This window comes from Ranitomeya imitator, chromosome 3, assembly GCF_032444005.1.
Source record: "Ranitomeya imitator isolate aRanImi1 chromosome 3, aRanImi1.pri, whole genome shotgun sequence".
Taxonomy (NCBI): Eukaryota; Metazoa; Chordata; class Amphibia; order Anura; family Dendrobatidae; genus Ranitomeya; species Ranitomeya imitator.
Window position 1 is genome coordinate 15463064 of NC_091284.1, and position 23567 is coordinate 15486630.

At 43.5% G+C, this 23567-nt stretch overlaps 1 protein-coding gene across 1 annotated transcript in view; it reads right to left on the reverse strand.

Moving 5' to 3' along the window:
* CFAP44 (cilia and flagella associated protein 44) overlaps positions 1 to 23567 on the reverse strand; it is a 256160-nt gene that overhangs the window by 170796 nt on the left and 61797 nt on the right. The window contains exons 21-23 of the mRNA XM_069760527.1: positions 22227 to 22389; positions 21796 to 21926; positions 19485 to 19672 (exon numbers count right to left, since the gene is read on the reverse strand). Coding sequence (XP_069616628.1) covers positions 19485 to 19672; positions 21796 to 21926; positions 22227 to 22389 — 482 coding nt within the window. The remainder of the gene's footprint in view (positions 1 to 19484; positions 19673 to 21795; positions 21927 to 22226; positions 22390 to 23567) is intronic.

Consider the following 23567-nt stretch of genomic DNA (forward strand, 5'->3'; position numbering starts at 1 on the left):
CCCCAGTAATATCCGCTATGATCACTTACCTAACATCAGATCACCCCAGTAATATCCGCTATGATCACTTACCTAACATCAGATCACCCCAGTAATATCCGCTATGATCACTTACCTAACATCTGATCACCCCAGTAATATCCGCTATGATCACTTACCTAACATCAGATCACCCCAGTAATCTCCGCTATGATCACTTACCTAACATCAGACCACCCCAGTAATCTCCTCTATGATCACTTACCTAACATCAGATCACCCCAGTAATCTCCGCTATGATCACTTACTTAACATTAGATCACCCCAGTAATCTCCTCTATGATCACTTACCTAACATCAGATCACCCCAGTAATCTCCGCTATGATCACTTACTTAACATTAGATCACCCCAGTAATCTCCTCTATGATCACTTACCTAACATCAGATCACCCCAGTAATCTCCGCTATGATCACTTACTTAACATTAGATCACCCCAGTAATCTCCTCTATGATCACTTACCTAACATCAGATCACCCCAGTAATCTCCGATATGATCACTTACCTAACATCAGATCACCCCAGTAATCTCCGCTATGATCACTTACTTAACATTAGATCACCCCAGTAATCTCCTCTATGGTCACTTACCTAACATCAGATCACCCCAGTAATCTCCGCTATGATCACTTACCTAACATCAGACCACCCCAGTAATCTCCTCTATGATCACTTACCTAACATCAGATCACCCCAGTAATCTCCGCTATGATCACTTACCTAACATCAGATCACCCCAGTAATATCCGCTATGATCACTTACCTAACATCAGACCACCCCAGTAATCTCCGCTATGATCACTTACCTAACATCAGATCACCCAAGTAATCTCCGCTATGATCACTTACCTAACATCAGACCATCCCAGTAATATCCGCTATGATCACTTACCTAACATCAGATCACCCCAGTAATCTCCGCTATGATCACTTACTTAACATTAGATCACCCCAGTAATCTCCTCTATGGTCACTTACCTAACATCAGATCACCCCAGTAATCTCCGCTATGATCACTTACCTAACATCAGCTCACCCAAGTAATATCCGCTATGATCACATACCTAACATCAGATCACCCCAGTAATCTCCTCTATGATCACTTCCTAACATCAGATCACCCAAGTAATCTCCGCTATGATCACTTACTTAACATTAGATCACCCCAGTAATCTCCTCTATGATCACTTACCTAACATCAGATCACCCCAGTAATATCCGCTATGATCACTTACCTAACATCAGCTCACCCCAGTAATCTCCGCTATGATCACTTACCTAACATCAGATCACCCCAGTAATATCCGCTATGATCACTTACCTAACATCAGATCACCCCAGTAATATCCGCTATGATCACTTACCTAACATCAGATCACCCCAGTAATATCCGCTATGATCACTTACCTAACATCAGATCACCCCAGTAATCTCCGCTATGATCACTTACCTAACATCAGATCACCCCAGTAATATCCGCTATGATCACTTACTTAACATCAGATCACCCCAGTAATATCCGCTATGATCACTTACCTAACATCAGACCACCCCAGTAATCTCCGCTATGATCACTTACCTAACATCAGATCACCCCAGTAATATCCGCTATGATCACTTACCTAACATCAGATCACCCCAGTAATCTCCGCTATGATCACTTACCTAACATTAGTTCACCCCAGTAATATCCGCTATGATCACTTACCTAACATTAGATCACCCCAGTAATATCCGCTATGATCACTTACCTAACATCAGACCACCCCAGTAATCTCCGCTATGATCACTTACCTAACATTAGTTCACCCCAGTAATATCCGCTATGATCACTTACTTAACATCAGCTCACCCCAGTAATATCCGCTATGATCACTTACCTAACATTAGTTCACCCCAGTAATATCCGCTATGATCACTTACCTAACATCAGATCACCCCAGTAATATCCGCTATGATCACTTACCTAACATCAGCTCACCCCAGTAATCTCCGCTATGATCACTTACCTAACATCAGATCACCCCAGTAATATCCGCTATGATCACTTACTTAACATTAGATCACCCCAGTAATCTCCGCTATGATCACTTACCTAACATCAGATCACCCCAGTAATATCCGCTATGATCACTTACTTAACATCAGATCACCCTAGTAATATCCGCTATGATCACTTACCTAACATCAGACCACCCCAGTAATCTCCGCTATGATCACTTACCTAACATTAGTTCACCCCAGTAATATCCGCTATGATCACTTACTTAACATCAGCTCACCCCAGTAATATCCGCTATGATCACTTACCTAACATCAGATCACCCCAGTAATATCCGCTATGATCACTTACTTAACATTAGTTCACCCCAGTAATATCCGCTATGATCACTTACCTAACATCAGCTCACCCCAGTAATCTCCGCTATGATCACTTACCTAACATTAGTTCACCCCAGTAATATCCGCTATGATCACTTACTTAACATCAGCTCACCCCAGTAATATCCGCTATGATCACTTACTTAACATCAGATCACCCCAGTAATCTCCGCTATGATCACTTACCTAACATCAGCTCACCCCAGTAATATCCGCTATGATCACTTACTTAACATTAGATCACCCCAGTAATATCCGCTATGATCACTTACCTAACATCAGATCACCCCAGTAATATCCGCTATGATCACTTACCTAACATCAGATTACCCCAGTAATATCCGCTATGATCACTTACCTAACATTAGTTCACCCCAGTAATATCCGCTATGATCACTTACTTAACATCAGCTCACCCCAGTAATATCCGCTATGATCACTTACTTAACATTAGTTCACCCCAGTAATATCCGCTATGATCACTTACCTAACATCAGCTCACCCCAGTAATCTCCGCTATGATCACTTACCTAACATTAGTTCACCCCAGTAATATCCGCTATGATCACTTACCTAACATCAGCTCACCCCAGTAATCTCCGCTATGATCACTTACTTAACATTAGTTCACCCCAGTAATATCCGCTATGATCACTTACTTAACATCAGATCACCCCAGTAATCTCCGCTATGATCACTTACCTAACATCAGCTCACCCCAGTAATATCCGCTATGATCACTTACTTAACATTAGATCACCCCAGTAATATCCGCTATGATCACTTACCTAACATCAGATCACCCCAGTAATATCCGCTATGATCACTTACTTAACATCAGATCACCCCAGTAATCTCCGCTATGATCACTTACTTAACATCAGATCACCCAAGTAATATCCGCTATTATCACTTACTTAACATTAGATCACCCCAGTAATCTCCGCTATGATCACTTACCTAACATCAGATCACCCCAGTAATCTCTGTTATGATCACTTACTTAACATCAGATCACCCAAGTAATATCCGCTATTATCACTTACTTAACATTAGATCACCCCAGTAATCTCCGCTATGATCACTTACCTAACATCAGATCACCCCAGTAATCTCCGCTATGATCACTTACCTAACATCAGATCACCCCAGTAATATCCGCTATGATCACTTACTTAACATCAGATCACCCAAGTAATATCCGCTATGATCACATACCTAACATCAGACCACCCCAGTAATCTCCGCTATGATCACTTACCTAACATCAGACCACCCCAGTAATCTCCGCTATGATCACTTACCTAACATCAGACCACCCCAGTAATCTCCTCTATGATCACTTACCTAACATCAGATCACCCCAGTAATATCCGCTATGATCACTTACCTAACATCAGATCACCCCAGTAATATCCGCTATGATCACTTACCTAACATCAGACCACCCCAGTAATCTCCTCTATGATCACTTACCTAACATCAGACCACCCCAGTAATCTCCGCTATGATCACTTACCTAACATCAGACCATCCCAGTAATATCCGCTATGATCACTTACCTAACATCAGATCACCCCAGTAATCTCCGCTATGATCACTTACTTAACATTAGATCACCCCAGTAATCTCCTCTATGGTCACTTACCTAACATCAGATCACCCCAGTAATTTCCGCTATGATCACTTACCTAACATCAGATCACCCCAGTAATCTCCGCTATGATCACTTACCTAACATCAGATCACCCCAGTAATATCCGCTATGATCACATACCTAACATCAGATCACCCCAGTAATCTCCTCTATGATCACTTCCTAACATCAGATCACCCAAGTAATCTCCGCTATGATCACTTACTTAACATTAGATCACCCCAGTAATCTCCTCTATGATCACTTACCTAACATCAGATCACCCCAGTAATCTCCGCTATGATCACTTACCTAACATCAGATCACCCCAGTAATATCCGCTATGATCACTTACTTAACATTAGATCACCCCAGTAATATCCGCTATGATCACTTACCTAACATCAGATCACCCCAGTAATCTCCGCTATGATCACTTACCTAACATCAGATCACCCCAGTAATATCCGCTATGATCACTTCCTAACATCAGATCACCCAAGAAATCTCCGCTATGATCACTTACTTAACATTAGATCACCCCAGTAATCTCCTCTATGATCACATACCTAACATCAACTCACCCAAGTAATATCCGCTATGATCACTTAACTAAATATCAGACCACCCCAGTAATCTCCGCTATGATCACTTACTTAACATCAGATCACCCAAGTAATATCCGCTATTATCACTTACTTAACATCAGATCACCCCAGTAATCTCCGCTATGATCACTTACCTAACATCAGATCACCCCAGTAATCTCCGCTATGATCACTTACCTAACATCAGATCACCCCAGTAATATCCGCTATGATCACTTACCTAACATCAGATCACCCCAGTAATCTCCGCTATGATCACTTACCTAACATCAGACCACCCCAGTAATCTCCGCTATGATCACTTACCTAACATCAGATCACCCAAGTAATCTCCGCTATGATCACTTACCTAACATCAGACCATCCCAGTAATATCCGCTATGATCACTTACCTAACATCAGATCACCCCAGTAATCTCCGCTATGATCACTTACTTAACATTAGATCACCCCAGTAATCTCCTCTATGGTCACTTACCTAACATCAGATCACCCCAGTAATCTCCGCTATGATCACTTACCTAACATCAGCTCACCCAAGTAATATCCGCTATGATCACATACCTAACATCAGATCACCCCAGTAATCTCCTCTATGATCACTTCCTAACATCAGATCACCCAAGTAATCTCCGCTATGATCACTTACTTAACATTAGATCACCCCAGTAATCTCCTCTATGATCACTTACCTAACATCAGATCACCCCAGTAATATCCGCTATGATCACTTACCTAACATCAGCTCACCCCAGTAATCTCCGCTATGATCACTTACCTAACATCAGATCACCCCAGTAATATCCGCTATGATCACTTACCTAACATCAGATCACCCCAGTAATATCCGCTATGATCACTTACCTAACATCAGATCACCCCAGTAATATCCGCTATGATCACTTACCTAACATCAGATCACCCCAGTAATCTCCGCTATGATCACTTACCTAACATCAGATCACCCCAGTAATATCCGCTATGATCACTTACTTAACATCAGATCACCCCAGTAATATCCGCTATGATCACTTACCTAACATCAGACCACCCCAGTAATCTCCGCTATGATCACTTACCTAACATCAGATCACCCCAGTAATATCCGCTATGATCACTTACCTAACATCAGACCACCCCAGTAATCTCCGCTATGATCACTTACCTAACATTAGTTCACCCCAGTAATATCCGCTATGATCACTTACTTAACATCAGCTCACCCCAGTAATATCCGCTATGATCACTTACCTAACATTAGTTCACCCCAGTAATATCCGCTATGATCACTTACTTAACATCAGCTCACCCCAGTAATATCCGCTATGATCACTTACCTAACATTAGTTCACCCCAGTAATATCCGCTATGATCACTTACCTAACATCAGATCACCCCAGTAATATCCGCTATGATCACTTACCTAACATCAGCTCACCCCAGTAATCTCCGCTATGATCACTTACTTAACATCAGATCACCCCAGTAATCTCCGCTATGATCACTTACCTAACATCAGATCACCCCAGTAATATCCGCTATGATCACTTACTTAACATTAGATCACCCCAGTAATCTCCGCTATGATCACTTACCTAACATCAGATCACCCCAGTAATATCCGCTATGATCACTTACTTAACATCAGATCACCCCAGTAATATCCGCTATGATCACTTACCTAACATCAGACCACCCCAGTAATCTCCGCTATGATCACTTACCTAACATTAGTTCACCCCAGTAATATCCGCTATGATCACTTACCTAACATTAGTTCACCCCAGTAATATCCGCTATGATCACTTACTTAACATCAGATCACCCCAGTAATATCCACTATGATCACTTACTTAACATCAGATCACCCCAGTAATCTCCGCTATGATCACTTACCTAACATTAGTTCACCCCAGTAATCTCCGCTATGATCACTTACTTAACATTAGTTCACCCCAGTAATATCCGCTATGATCACTTACTTAACATCAGATCACCCCAGTAATCTCCGCTATGATCACTTACCTAACATCAGCTCACCCCAGTAATATCCGCTATGATCACTTACTTAACATTAGATCACCCCAGTAATATCCGCTATGATCACTTACCTAACATCAGATCACCCCAGTAATATCCGCTATGATCACTTACCTAACATCAGATTACCCCAGTAATATCCGCTATGATCACTTACTTAACATCAGATCACCCCAGTAATCTCCGCTATGATCACTTACCTAACATCAGACCACCCCAGTAATATCCGCTATGATCACTTACTTAACATCAGATCACCCAAGTAATATCCGCTATTATCACTTACTTAACATTAGATCACCCCAGTAATCTCCGCTATGATCACTTACCTAACATCAGATCACCCCAGTAATCTCCGCTATGATCACTTACCTAACATCAGATCACCCCAGTAATATCCGCTATGATCACTTACTTAACATCAGATCACCCAAGTAATATCCGCTATGATCACATACCTAACATCAGATCACCCCAGTAATCTCCGCTATGATCACTTACCTAACATCAGACCACCCCAGTAATCTCCTCTATGATCACTTACCTAACATCAGATCACCCCAGTAATATCCGCTATGATCACTTACCTAACATCAGATCACCCTAGTAATATCCGCTATGATCACTTACCTAACATCAGACCACCCCAGTAATCTCCGCTATGATCACTTACCTAACATCAGACCACCCCAGTAATCTCCTCTATGATCACTTACCTAACATCAGATCACCCCAGTAATATCCGCTATGATCACTTACCTAACATCAGATCACCCCAGTAATATCCGCTATGATCACTTACCTAACATCAGACCACCCCAGTAATCTCCTCTATGATCACTTACCTAACATCAGACCACCCCAGTAATCTCCGCTATGATCACTTACCTAACATCAGACCATCCCAGTAATATCCGCTATGATCACTTACCTAACATCAGATCACCCCAGTAATCTCCTCTATGATCACTTACTTAACATTAGATCACCCCAGTAATCTCCTCTATGGTCACTTACCTAACATCAGATCACCCCAGTAATTTCCGCTATGATCACTTACCTAACATCAGATCACCCCAGTAATCTCCGCTATGATCACTTACCTAACATCAGATCACCCCAGTAATATCCGCTATGATCACATACCTAACATCAGATCACCCCAGTAATCTCCTCTATGATCACTTCCTAACATCAGATCACCCAAGTAATCTCCGCTATGATCACTTACTTAACATTAGATCACCCCAGTAATCTCCTCTATGATCACTTACCTAACATCAGATCACCCCAGTAATCTCCGCTATGATCACTTACCTAACATCAGATCACCCCAGTAATATCCGCTATGATCACTTACTTAACATTAGATCACCCCAGTAATATCCGCTATGATCACTTACCTAACATCAGATCACCCCAGTAATCTCCGCTATGATCACTTACCTAACATCAGATCACCCCAGTAATATCCGCTATGATCACTTCCTAACATCAGATCACCCAAGAAATCTCCGCTATGATCACTTACTTAACATTAGATCACCCCAGTAATCTCCTCTATGATCACATACCTAACATCAACTCACCCAAGTAATATCCGCTATGATCACTTAACTAACATCAGACCACCCCAGTAATCTCCGCTATGATCACTTACCTAACATCAGATCACCCCAGTAATCTCCGCTATGATCACTTACCTAACATCAGATCACCCCAGTAATATCCGCTATGATCACTTACCTAACACCAGATCACCCTAGTAATATCCGCTATGATCACTTACCTAACATCAGATCACCCCAGTAATATCCGCTATGATCACTTACCTAACATCAGATCACCCCAGTAATATCCGCTATGATCACTTACTTAACATCAGATCACCCCAGTAATCTCCGCTATGATCACTTACCTAACATCAGATTACCCCAGTAATATCCGCTATGATCACTTACTTAACATCAGATCACCCCAGTAATCTCCGCTATGATCACTTAACTAACATCAGATCACCCCAGTAATATCCGCTATGATCACTTACTTAACATTAGATCACCCCAGTAATCTCCGCTATGATCACTTACCTAACATCAGATCACCCCGGTAATATCCGCTATGATCACTTACTTAACATCAGATCACCCCAGTAATATCCGCTATGATCACTTACCTAACATCAGATCACCCCAGTAATCTCCGCTATGATCACTTACCTAACATCAGATCACCCAAGTAATCTCCGCTATGATCACTTACCTAACATCAGATTACCCCAGTAATCTCCTCTATGATCACTTACTTAACATCAGATCACCCCAGTAATATCCGCTATGATCACTTACTTAACATCAGCTCACCCCAGTAATATCCGCTATGATCACTTACCTAACATTAGTTCACCCCAGTAATATCCGCTATGATCACTTACCTAACATCAGCTCACCCCAGTAATCTCCGCTATGATCACTTACTTAACATTAGTTCACCCCAGTAATATCCGCTATGATCACTTACTTAACATCAGATCACCCCAGTAATATCCGCTATGATCACTTACCTAACATTAGTTCACCCCAGTAATATCCGCTATGATCACTTACCTAACATCAGCTCACCCCAGTAATATCCGCTATGATCACTTACTTAACATCAGATCACCCCAGTAATCTCCGCTATGATCACTTACCTAACACCAGATCACCCCAGTAATCTCCTCTATGATCACTTACCTAACATCAGCTCACCCCAGTAATATCCGCTATGATCACTTACTTAACATTAGATCACCCCAGTAATATCCGCTATGATCACTTACCTAACATCAGCTCACCCCAGTAATCTCTGTTATGATCACATACCTAACATCAGATCACCCCAGTAATATCCGCTATGATCACTTACCTAACATCAGATTACCCCAGTAATATCCGCTATGATCACTTACCTAACATCAGACCACCCCAGTAATATCCGCTATGATCACTTACCTAACATCAGATCACCCCAGTAATCTCTGTTATGATCACATACCTAACATCAGATCACCCCAGTAATATCCGCTATGATCACTTACCTAACATCAGATTACCCCAGTAATATCCGCTATGATCACTTACCTAACATCAGACCACCCCAGTAATATCCGCTATGATCACTTACTTAACATCAGATCACCCAAGTAATATCCGCTATTATCACTTACTTAACATTAGATCACCCCAGTAATCTCCGCTATGATCACTTACCTAACATCAGATCACCCCAGTAATCTCCGCTATGATCACTTACCTAACATCAGATCACCCCAGTAATATCCGCTATGATCACTTACTTAACATCAGATCACCCAAGTAATATCCGCTATGATCACATACCTAACATCAGATCACCCCAGTAATCTCCGCTATGATCACTTACCTAACATTAGACCACCCCAGTAATCTCCTCTATGATCACTTACCTAACATCAGATCACCCCAGTAATATCCGCTATGATCACTTACCTAACATCAGATCACCCTAGTAATATCCGCTATGATCACTTACCTAACATCAGACCACCCCAGTAATCTCCGCTATGATCACTTACCTAACATCAGACCACCCCAGTAATCTCCTCTATGATCACTTACCTAACATCAGATCACCCCAGTAATATCCGCTATGATCACTTACCTAACATCAGATCACCCCAGTAATATCCGCTATGATCACTTACCTAACATCAGACCACCCCAGTAATCTCCTCTATGATCACTTACCTAACATCAGACCACCCCAGTAATCTCCGCTATGATCACTTACCTAACATCAGACCATCCCAGTAATATCCGCTATGATCACTTACCTAACATCAGATCACCCCAGTAATCTCCGCTATGATCACTTACTTAACATTAGATCACCCCAGTAATCTCCTCTATGGTCACTTACCTAACATCAGATCACCCCAGTAATTTCCGCTATGATCACTTACCTAACTTCAGATCACCCCAGTAATCTCCGCTATGATCACTTACCTAACATCAGATCACCCCAGTAATATCCGCTATGATCACATACCTAACATCAGATCACCCCAGTAATCTCCGCTATGATCACTTACCTAACACCAGATCACCCTAGTAATATCCGCTATGATCACTTACCTAACATCAGATCACCCCAGTAATATCCGCTATGATCACTTACCTAACATCAGATCACCCCAGTAATATCCGCTATGATCACTTACTTAACATCAGATCACCCCAGTAATCTCCGCTATGATCACTTACCTAACATCAGATTACCCCAGTAATATCCGCTATGATCACTTACTTAACATCAGATCACCCCAGTAATCTCCGCTATGATCACTTAACTAACATCAGATCACCCCAGTAATATCCGCTATGATCACTTACTTAACATTAGATCACCCCAGTAATCTCCGCTATGATCACTTACCTAACATCAGATCACCCCGGTAATATCCGCTATGATCACTTACTTAACATCAGATCACCCCAGTAATATCCGCTATGATCACTTACCTAACATCAGATCACCCCAGTAATCTCCGCTATGATCACTTACCTAACATCAGATCACCCAAGTAATCTCCGCTATGATCACTTACCTAACATCAGATTACCCCAGTAATCTCCTCTATGATCACTTACTTAACATCAGATCACCCCAGTAATATCCGCTATGATCACTTACTTAACATCAGCTCACCCCAGTAATATCCGCTATGATCACTTACCTAACATTAGTTCACCCCAGTAATATCCGCTATGATCACTTACCTAACATCAGCTCACCCCAGTAATCTCCGCTATGATCACTTACTTAACATTAGTTCACCCCAGTAATATCCGCTATGATCACTTACTTAACATCAGATCACCCCAGTAATATCCGCTATGATCACTTACCTAACATTAGTTCACCCCAGTAATATCCGCTATGATCACTTACCTAACATCAGCTCACCCCAGTAATCTCCGCTATGATCACTTACTTAACATTAGTTCACCCCAGTAATATCCGCTATGATCACTTACTTAACATCAGATCACCCCAGTAATCTCCGCTATGATCACTTACCTAACACCAGATCACCCCAGTAATCTCCTCTATGATCACTTACCTAACATCAGCTCACCCCAGTAATATCCGCTATGATCACTTACTTAACATTAGATCACCCCAGTAATATCCGCTATGATCACTTACCTAACATCAGCTCACCCCAGTAATCTCTGTTATGATCACATACCTAACATCAGATCACCCCAGTAATATCCGCTATGATCACTTACCTAACATCAGATTACCCCAGTAATATCCGCTATGATCACTTACCTAACATCAGACCACCCCAGTAATATCCGCTATGATCACTTACCTAACATCAGATCACCCCAGTAATCTCTGTTATGATCACATACCTAACATCAGATCACCCCAGTAATATCCGCTATGATCACTTACCTAACATCAGATTACCCCAGTAATATCCGCTATGATCACTTACCTAACATCAGACCACCCCAGTAATATCCGCTATGATCACTTACTTAACATCAGATCACCCAAGTAATATCCGCTATTATCACTTACTTAACATTAGATCACCCCAGTAATCTCCGCTATGATCACTTACCTAACATCAGATCACCCCAGTAATCTCCGCTATGATCACTTACCTAACATCAGATCACCCCAGTAATATCCGCTATGATCACTTACTTAACATCAGATCACCCAAGTAATATCCGCTATGATCACATACCTAACATCAGATCACCCCAGTAATCTCCGCTATGATCACTTACCTAACATTAGACCACCCCAGTAATCTCCTCTATGATCACTTACCTAACATCAGATCACCCCAGTAATATCCGCTATGATCACTTACCTAACATCAGATCACCCTAGTAATATCCGCTATGATCACTTACCTAACATCAGACCACCCCAGTAATCTCCGCTATGATCACTTACCTAACATCAGACCACCCCAGTAATCTCCTCTATGATCACTTACCTAACATCAGATCACCCCAGTAATATCCGCTATGATCACTTACCTAACATCAGATCACCCCAGTAATATCCGCTATGATCACTTACCTAACATCAGACCACCCCAGTAATCTCCGCTATGATCACTTACCTAACATCAGACCACCCCAGTAATCTCCTCTATGATCACTTACCTAACATCAGACCACCCCAGTAATCTCCGCTATGATCACTTACCTAACATCAGACCATCCCAGTAATATCCGCTATGATCACTTACCTAACATCAGATCACCCCAGTAATCTCCGCTATGATCACTTACTTAACATTAGATCACCCCAGTAATCTCCTCTATGGTCACTTACCTAACATCAGATCACCCCAGTAATTTCCGCTATGATCACTTACCTAACTTCAGATCACCCCAGTAATCTCCGCTATGATCACTTACCTAACATCAGATCACCCCAGTAATATCCGCTATGATCACATACCTAACATCAGATCACCCCAGTAATCTCCTCTATGATCACTTCCTAACATCAGATCACCCAAGTAATCTCCGCTATGATCACTTACTTAACATTAGATCACCCCAGTAATCTCCTCTATGATCACTTACCTAACATCAGATCACCCCAGTAATCTCCGCTATGATCACTTACCTAACATCAGATCACCCCAGTAATATCCGCTATGATCACTTACTTAACATTAGATCACCCCAGTAATATCCGCTATGATCACTTACCTAACATCAGATCACCCCAGTAATCTCCGCTATGATCACTTCCTAACATCAGATCACCCAAGTAATCTCCGCTATGATCACTTACTTAACATTAGATCACCCCAGTAATCTCCTCTATGATCACATACCTAACATCAACTCACCCAAGTAATATCCGCTATGATCACTTACTTAACATCAGATCACCCAAGTAATATCCGCTATTATCACTTACTTAACATCAGATCACCCCAGTAATCTCCGCTATGATCACTTACCTAACATCAGATCACCCCAGTAATCTCCGCTATGATCACTTACCTAACATCAGATCACCCCAGTAATATCCGCTATGATCACTTACCTAACACCAGATCACCCTAGTAATATCCGCTATGATCACTTACCTAACATCAGATCACCCCAGTAATATCCGCTATGATCACTTACCTAACATCAGATCACCCCAGTAATATCCGCTATGATCACTTACTTAACATCAGATCACCCCAGTAATCTCCGCTATGATCACTTACCTAACATCAGATTACCCCAGTAATATCCGCTATGATCACTTACTTAACATCAGATCACCCCAGTAATCTCCGCTATGATCACTTAACTAACATCAGATCACCCCAGTAATATCCGCTATGATCACTTACTTAACATCAGATCACCCAAGTAATATCCGCTATGATCACTTACCTAACATCAGATCACCCCAGTAATCTCCGCTATGATCACTTACCTAACATCAGATCACCCCAGTAATCTCCGCTATGATCACTTACCTAACATTAGATCACCCCAGTAATATCCGCTATGATCACTTACCTAACATTAGATCACCCCAGTAATATCCGCTATGATCACTTACCTAACATTAGATCACCCCAGTAATATCCGCTATGATCACTTACCTAACATCAGATCACCCCAGTAATATCCGCTATGATCACTTACTTAACATTAGATCACCCCAGTAATATCCGCTATGATCACTTACCTAACATCAGATCACCCCAGTAATCTCCGCTATGATCACTTACCTAACATCAGATCACCCCAGTAATATCCGCTATGATCACTTACTTAACATCAGATCACCCCAGTAATATCCACTATGATCACTTACCTAACATCAGATCACCCCAGTAATCTCCGCTATGATCACATACCTAACATCAGCTCACCCAAGTAATATCCGCTATGATCACTTACCTAACATCAGATCACCCCAGTAATATCCGCTATGAACACTTACCTAACATCAGACCACCCCAGTAATATCCGCTATGATCACTTACTTAACATTAGATCACCCCAGTAATATCCGCTATGATCACTTACCTAACATCAGCTCACCCCAGTAATATCCGCTATGATCACTTACCCAACATCAGATCACCCCAGTAATCTCCGCTATGATCACTTACCTAACATCAGATCACCCCAGTAATATCCGCTATGATCACTTACCTAACATCAGATCACCCCAGTAATCTCCGCTATGATCACATACCTAACATCAGATCACCCCAGTAATATCCGCTATGATCACTTACCTAACATCAGATCACCCCAGTAATATCCGCTATGATCACTTACCTAACATCAGATCACCCCAGTAATATCCGCTATGATCACTTACCTAACATCAGATCACCCCAGTAATATCCGCTATGATCACTTACCTAACATCAGATCACCCCAGTAATCTCCGCTATGATCACTTACCTAACATCAGCTCACCCCAGTAATCTCCGCTATGATCACTTACCTAACATCAGATCACCCAAGTAATATCCGCTATGATCACATACCTAACATCAGCTCACCCCAGTAATCTCCGCTATGATCACTTACCTAACATCAGATCACCCCAGTAATATCCACTATGATCACATACCTAACATCAGCTCACCCAAGTAATATCCGCTATGATCACTTACCTAACATCAGCTCACTCAAGTAATATCCGCTATGATCACTTACCTAACATCAGATCACCCCAGTAATATCCGCTATGATCACTTACCTAACATCAGACCACCCCAGTAATCTCCGCTATGGTCACTTACCTAACATCAGATCACCCCAGTAATCTCCGCTATGGTCACTTACCTAACATCAGATCACCCCAGTAATCTCCTCTATGATCACTTACCTAACATCAGATCACCCCAGTAATCTCCGCTATGGTCACTTACCTAACATCAGATCACCCCAGTAATCTCCGCTATGATCACTTACCTAACATCAGATCACCCCAGTAATATCCGCTATGATCACTTACCTAACATCAGATCACCCCAGTAATCTCCGCTATGATCACATACCTAACATCAGCTCACCCAAGTAATATCCGCTATGATCACTTACCTAACATCAGATCACCCCAGTAATCTCCTCTATGATCACTTACCTAACATCAGCTCACTCAAGTAATATCCGCTATGATCACTTACCTAACATCAGACCACCCCAGTAATCTCCTCTATGATCACTTACCTAACATCAGCTCACCCCAGTAATATCCGCTATGATCACTTACCTAACATCAGATCACCCCAGTAATATCCGCTATGATCACTTACCTAACATCAGATCACCCCAGTAATATCCGCTATGATCACTTACCTAACATCAGATCACCCCAGTAATATCCGCTATGATCACTTACCTAACATCAGATCACCCCAGTAATCTCCTCTATGGTCACTTACCTAACATCAGATCACCCCAGTAATCTCCGCTATGATCACTTACCTAACATCAGCTCACCCCAGTAATCTCCTCTATGGTCACTTACCTAACATCAGATCACCCCAGTAATCTCCGCTATGATCACTTACTTAACATCAGATCACCCCAGTAATATCCGCTATGATCACTTACCTAACATCAGATCACCCCAGTAATATCCGCTATGATCACTTACCTAACATCAGACCACCCCAGTAATCTCCGCTATGATCACTTACCTAACATCAGATCACCCCAGTAATCTCCGCTATGATCACTTACTTAACATTAGATCACCCCAGTAATATCCGCTATGATCACTTACCTAACATCAGATCACCCCAGTAATCTCCGCTATGATCACTTTCCTAACATCAGACCACCCCAGTAATATCCGCTATGATCACTTACTTAACATCAGATCACCCCAGTAATCTCCTCTATGATCACTTACCTAACATCAGATCACCCCAGTAATATCCGCTATGATCACTTACCTAACATCAGCTCACCCCAGTAATCTCCTCTATGATCACTTACCTAACATCAGATCACCCCAGTAATCTCCGCTATGATCACTTACCTAACATCAGACCACCCCAGTAATCTCCGCTATGATCACTTACCTAACATCAGATCACCCCAGTAATATCCGCTATGATCACTTACCTAACATCAGCTCACCCCAGTAATCTCCGCTATGATCACTTACCTAACATCAGATCACCCCAGTAATCTCCGCTATGATCACTTACCTAACATCAGATCACCCCAGTAATATCCACTATGATCACTTACTTAACATTAGATCACTCAAGTAATCTCCGCTATGATCACATACCTAACATCAGATCACCCCAGTAATATCCGCTATGATCACTTACCTAACATCAGATCACCCCAGTAATATCCGCTATGATCACTTACCTGTCGCTCTTCTTGCAGATCACCCCAGAAATCTCCGCTATGATCACTTACCTAACATCAGATCACCCCAGTAATATCCGCTATGATCACTTACCTAACATCAGACCACCCCAGTAATCTCCGCTATGATCACTTACCTAACATCAGCTCACCCCAGTAATATCCGCTATGATCACTTACCTAACATCAGCTCACCCCAGTAATCTCCTCTATGATCACTTACCTAACATCAGACCACCCCAGTAATCTCCGCTATGATCACTTACCTAACATCAGCTCACCCCAGTAATATCCGCTATGATCACTTACCTAACATCAGCTCACCCCAGTAATCTCCTCTATGATCACTTACCTAACATCAGACCACCCCAGTAATATCCGCTATGATCACTTACCTAACATCAGACCACCCTAGTAATATCCGCTATGATCACTTACCTAACATCAGATCACCCCAGTAATCTCCTCTATGATCACATACCTAACATCAGACCACCCCAGTAATCTCCGCTATGATCACTTACCTAACATCAGCTCACCCCAGTAATATCCGCTATGATCACTTACCTAACATCAGCTCACCCCAGTAATCTCCTCTATGATCACTTACCTAACATCAGACCACCCCAGTAATATCCGCTATGATCACTTACCTAACATCAGACCACCCTAGTAATATCCGCTATGATCACTTACCTAACATCAGATCACCCCAGTAATCTCCGCTATGATCACTTACCTAACATCAGACCACCCCAGTAATATCCGCTATGATCACTTACCTAACATCAGATCACCCCAGTAATCTCCTCTATGATCACATACCTAACATCAGACCACCCCAGTAATCTCCGCTATGATCACTTACCTGTCGCTCTTCTTGCAGATCACCCCAGTAATCTCCGCTATGATCACTTACCTAACATCAGATCACCCTAGTAATATCCGCTATGATCACTTACCTAACATCAGATCACCCCAGTAATATCCGCTATGATCACTTACCTAACATCAGATCACCCCAGTAATCTCCTCTATGATCACATACCTAACATCAGACCACCCCAGTAATATCCGCTATGATCACTTACCTGTCGCTCTTCTTGCAGATCACCCCAGTAATCTCCGCTATGATCACTTACCTAACATCAGATCACCCTAGTAATATCCGCTATGATCACTTACCTAACATCAGATCACCCCAGTAATCTCTGCTATGATCATTTACCTGTCGCTCTTCTTGCAGATCACCCCAGTAATCTCCGCTATGATCACTTACCTAACATCAGATCACCCTAGTAATATCCGCTATGATCACTTACCTAACATCAGATCACCCCAGTAATATCCGCTATGATCACTTACCTAACATCAGATCACCCCAGTAATCTCCTCTATGATCACATACCTAACATCAGATCACCCCAGTAATCTCCTCTATGATCACTTACCTAACATCAGATCACCCTAGTAATATCCGCTATGATCACTTACCTAACATCAGATCACCCCAGTAATATCCGCTATGATCACTTACCTAACATCAGATCACCCCAGTAATCTCCTCTATGATCACATACCTAACATCAGATCACCCCAGTAATATCCGCTATGATCACTTACCTGTCGCTCTTCTTGCAGATCACCCCAGTAATCTCCGCTATGATCACTTACCTAACATCAGATCACCCTAGTAATATCCGCTATGATCACTTACCTAACATCAGATCACCCCAGTAATCTCTGCTATGATCACTTACCTGTCGCTCTTCTTGCAGATCACCCCAGTAATCTCCGCTATGATCACTTACCTGTCGCTCTTCTTGCAGATCACCCCAGTAATCTCCTCTATGATCACTTACCTGTCGCTCTTCTTGCAGATCACCCCAGTAATCTCCTCTATGATCACTTACCTGTCGCTCTTCTTGCAGATCACCCCAGTAATCTCCTCTATGATCACTTACCTGTCGCTCTTCTTGCAGATCACCCCAGTAATCTCCGCTATGATCACATACCTAACATCAGATCACCCCAGTAATATCCGCTATGATCACTTACCTAACATCAGATCACCCCAGTAATCTCTGCTATGATCACTTACCTGTCGCTCTTCTTGCAGATCACCCCAGTAATATCCGCTATGATCACTTACCTAACATCAGATCACCCCAGTAATCTCTGCTATGATCACTTACCTGTCGCTCTTCTTGCAGATCACCCCAGTAATCTCCTCTATGATCACTTACCTGTCGCTCTTCTTGCAGATCACCCATCATTGCTCCCTGCCTTTGATCTCGCCCTGTCTGATGTCAGATCTCCTTATTTCGCATAGTTCGGAGGATTCTCACCTGAGTCCGGGCTTTCTTTGGTGGCATCGGTCTGGTACAGGTCGTATCGGGTCATCCTTCTCTTCCCGATCAGCCCCTTCACCCTGCTGTACTTCTCGGGGAGCGTCAGCAGCCGGTACGTGGACACTTCGTGCTCGGTGTTGATTGCGCGGACGATCACAGTGTCACATTCCACCTGATCCCGGAATCTGGTGGGTAAACGTCCAATATCGGGGATACGGTATATACCATGGTCGTATGTCAGATCTGCAGGGGTCCGACACTGTGACCTGACTGTAGTCCCAGTCCTCGCAGACCTCCGCTGCCACATCTCCATCCTAGAGCTACGCTATGGATCACCCCTCTGAGGAATCTACCGGCCCCATTACAAGTCATTGTATAGATTCTACAGGGACCATAAACTGGGCAGCAATACACTGCAACGGGCACTGCTGAAGGGACAGGGCTCAGCCACATCAGGGCAGGCTGGGAGTTGTAGATAACACCTGAAGTGCTGACCAGTGCCCAGCCAGGGACATCATTTTTTTTTTTTTTTAGATTTTAAAGTTTGAAACAAAGTCCAGAACTTAGCAAAAGAAGAACCTCTTTCCTGGTGTCGCCGCTCCCGGACGGGACTGTCTTGTTTTTACGCCGATGGATCTGGAGGAAGGTTTGGCTTTTACCGCCAGCCTGTAGTTGTCATTAGTATCACATTGCGCTACATACAACATAGTCATTACTTTTTATTGCATTGTTTGGGAGGTGCGGCACTAAAAAAAGCGCAAATTTTGGCGTCTTGATAGTTTTTTGTTTCTGATGTTTATTGTACCGGTGAAACAATTTATCTTTTGTCTTATCAGACTTATACGAACGAGACGATTCTCAATATTCCTTTCATAATTTTTTAAGTTTCTTAATTTCTCTATTGGGAGAAGGGGAGATTTTCCATGTTTTTGTATTTATTTTGTAACATTTTGTTGTTACTTTTTTTGTCTTTTCCAGTCCCCGTAGAGAATTGACCCTGCAATCGCTCTATCACTTCTACTATAGTGTAATACTTCAGCATCAACAAGCTGCCCAGAAGCCCGAGCACATAGAGGATTGTGAAGGGGACAGCGATGGGGGTCATCAGTAGGGCTCAGACTGCCAATCCATCAGCAGCCGCAATCACATCGCTCTGGGGATCAATGCGCATCAGGACAGACCCCCACTATAGACTAAAACTGACAGTAAATACTCCGATCAGAGACTGACCGCAACATCTAAAGCCCGATGCCGGCAGTATAATACAGTGTACACCCACCATGTATGCTCCTGGCTCAGCTCATGAGCCCTCACCGTACACAACAGGGCCATACAATACACCTCAAGAAGGGCCACACAACTCAACAGGGGGCACACACCTCAACAGGGGCCACACTCCTCAAGAAGGGCCATACACCTCAACAGGGACCACACTCCTCAAGAAGGGCCATACACCTCAACAGGGACCACACTCCTCAAGAAGGGCCATACACCTCAACAGGGGCCACACTCCTACAGAAGGGCCACACACCTCAAGAAGGGCCATACACCTCAACAGGGGCCACACTCCTCAAAAGAGGCCATATACCTCAAGAAGGGCCATATACCTCAAGAAGGGCCATACACCTCAACAGGGACCACACACCTCAAGAAGGGTCATAAACCTCAAGAGGAGCCATACACTTCCAGAAGGACCATACACCTCGACACGGGCCATGCGCCTCAAGAGGAGCCATAAACCTCAATAGAGGGGCTACACACCTCAAGAAGGGCCATACACCTCAAGAGCAGTCATACACCTGAAGAAGGGCCATACACCTCAAGAGGGGCTATACACCTCAAGAGGGGCCATACACCTCAAGGAGAGCCATACACCTCAAGAGGGGCCATACACCGCAAGAGGAGCCGTAAACCTGAAGAAGAGCCATACACCTCAAGAAGAGCCATACAGCTGAAGAAGAGCCATACAGCTCAAGAGATCTTTAGTGATTTTTCCATGTCACTGCCAATATGGAGCCCCGGTTCTCCGGTTCATTTGTTGGACCGATCATACTTTCATGGCATGAGTAAGTGCCTTCCACAGCACCGAGACCACGTGGCCAACGCCGGGCACATACTCTCCGGAGTTAGGATGGATGCCTCCTGAAAGAACAGACGTTTACTATCCGTCTGGCGAATGGGGTCTATGGGAACATCTTACAGTGTCCAGCGAGAACATCTCACAGTGTACACTGCAGCCTCAATGCACAGACGTAGCGTCACAAATACCGGACACGATTACTGTGAGGGTTTGATGATCTCCACTTACCGGACCTGCAGCTTCTTCAGTCCTAGGCTGTGCTTCTCCTGCTCCCAGGCCAGCTCCTTCAGCAGGGTGCGGACCCTCTCTGACGTCTGACGTTCCATCTCTTCGCGGATCCTAGGGTCCATCTCGAACTCCTAGAAGGAGGAAGCGCAGGTTGCGGGAGTCTCTTTGGAGGCTATGTTTGTCTCTGACATCTTAAGATCCGGTGTGACCACCTCTCGCCACCGTCGATGTCATGATATCGGCCCATAGACTGTCGTTTCCAGTTTTGTGGGAATGAATTGTACTTATCATACACTTTCCGATGTGCCTTGTGTATAAATTAACACTTAACTTAGAAATCTCTGCTTGCTTTTTCCGTAAAAGAGAATCACTAAAAAGAAGCATATGATTGTCCGACAAGCAGAGGGCTCCTCTCCGGGGCCGGTACGTACCGCTCGGCCGAGCTGCAGGTGGTGCGGTAGCGCCATATTCTTTTTCAGCAGTTGTCTGAAGTCCATCCTCAGCGTCTCGAGCTCTCGCCTCCTGCCGACCTTCTTACTTTCTGCCTCCTTCATCAGCCGGTCGTGCTGTCGCTTCTGCTTGGCATTTTCTATGCTGAAAGGAATCAGATTGGGGTCAATTCCGGCCCATCCGAGAGCATAAAACATGCCACTAATGAGCTCCACAATATCACTGCCTTGTCCCGACCCATGCAGCCACTGCCGAGAAGAGAACTGAATCAGGTTCCTATGACACTGGGAGACCTAGTGGTCAATTTCCAGTAAAAAGGTTGTAACAAAAACAACATGTTCCACAGGATCGGTGATAAATGTGTGATTGCTGGGACCTCCACTAACCATAAGAATGGGGGGCCGAAGAGACCTACAGTCTCTCTCGTAGCTTTTATTGGGGGTGATATGCTGCCACCTGGTGTCTGACACTAAGAATGCATCTTAGAAAAAAATTTCCGTAATCGAGTCCCCAAAAGACTACAGCTGGCCTGCCGACACTCAGATCATCACACAGTAGGAGAAGCAAAACAAAAAACACCCAAATGAAGAGGGGTGCTGCCCCCCAATGAAGTCTATGAGAATGAGGTTTTACAGCGAGTACCAAAAATCTTCTTTTTCTCGGTCACTTAATTTGGGGGGGGGGAGGGGTGATACAGAAATCATGGGAGGTTCTAAAGCAGACACAGGAGTGGGAAAACTAATAACCGTGTTACAGAAGGAAGAATCTCTCGGGATGCCACCAAACATCTGCCGCCTCCACTATCCCTTCAGCCAAGACAGACGTGAAGGTGAGATCTCTGCAAAGATGGAGACTGCAGACCAAGAAACTGGATGACCCAGGAGGCTCCTACCACTGGCAGGGGGCGCCCGGGCTTAGCCTGATTTTTTGGCCATGGTAGATGGAAGCCATTGTACAATGGTAGCCCTACAGGTGGTCAGACTGGGATGACAAGAGACAGAGGTCATTTTCTGCCGGAAAAAAAAAAACAGGTCCGAGGCTCAACCTAACCTAAACTGAAGATCAGGGTGTCAGCAGGACGGGTGTAGCCTGTTGGAGAGGAGACCATTTTTTTTCTAAGCATAATACCCCTGGTTTCTGTATCCCCCAATGAGGGGCCTGAGAAAAAGCAGCAGTGAGCATGTGCGGCCACCGCTACATTCACTGTCTGTAGAAGAGGTGGTCACACATGCTCAGTACTGCTCCATTCACACATAAAAGACAGAGACAACAATGGAGGGGTCTCCAGACCATCCATGAGACATCATGCTACCATCACACGA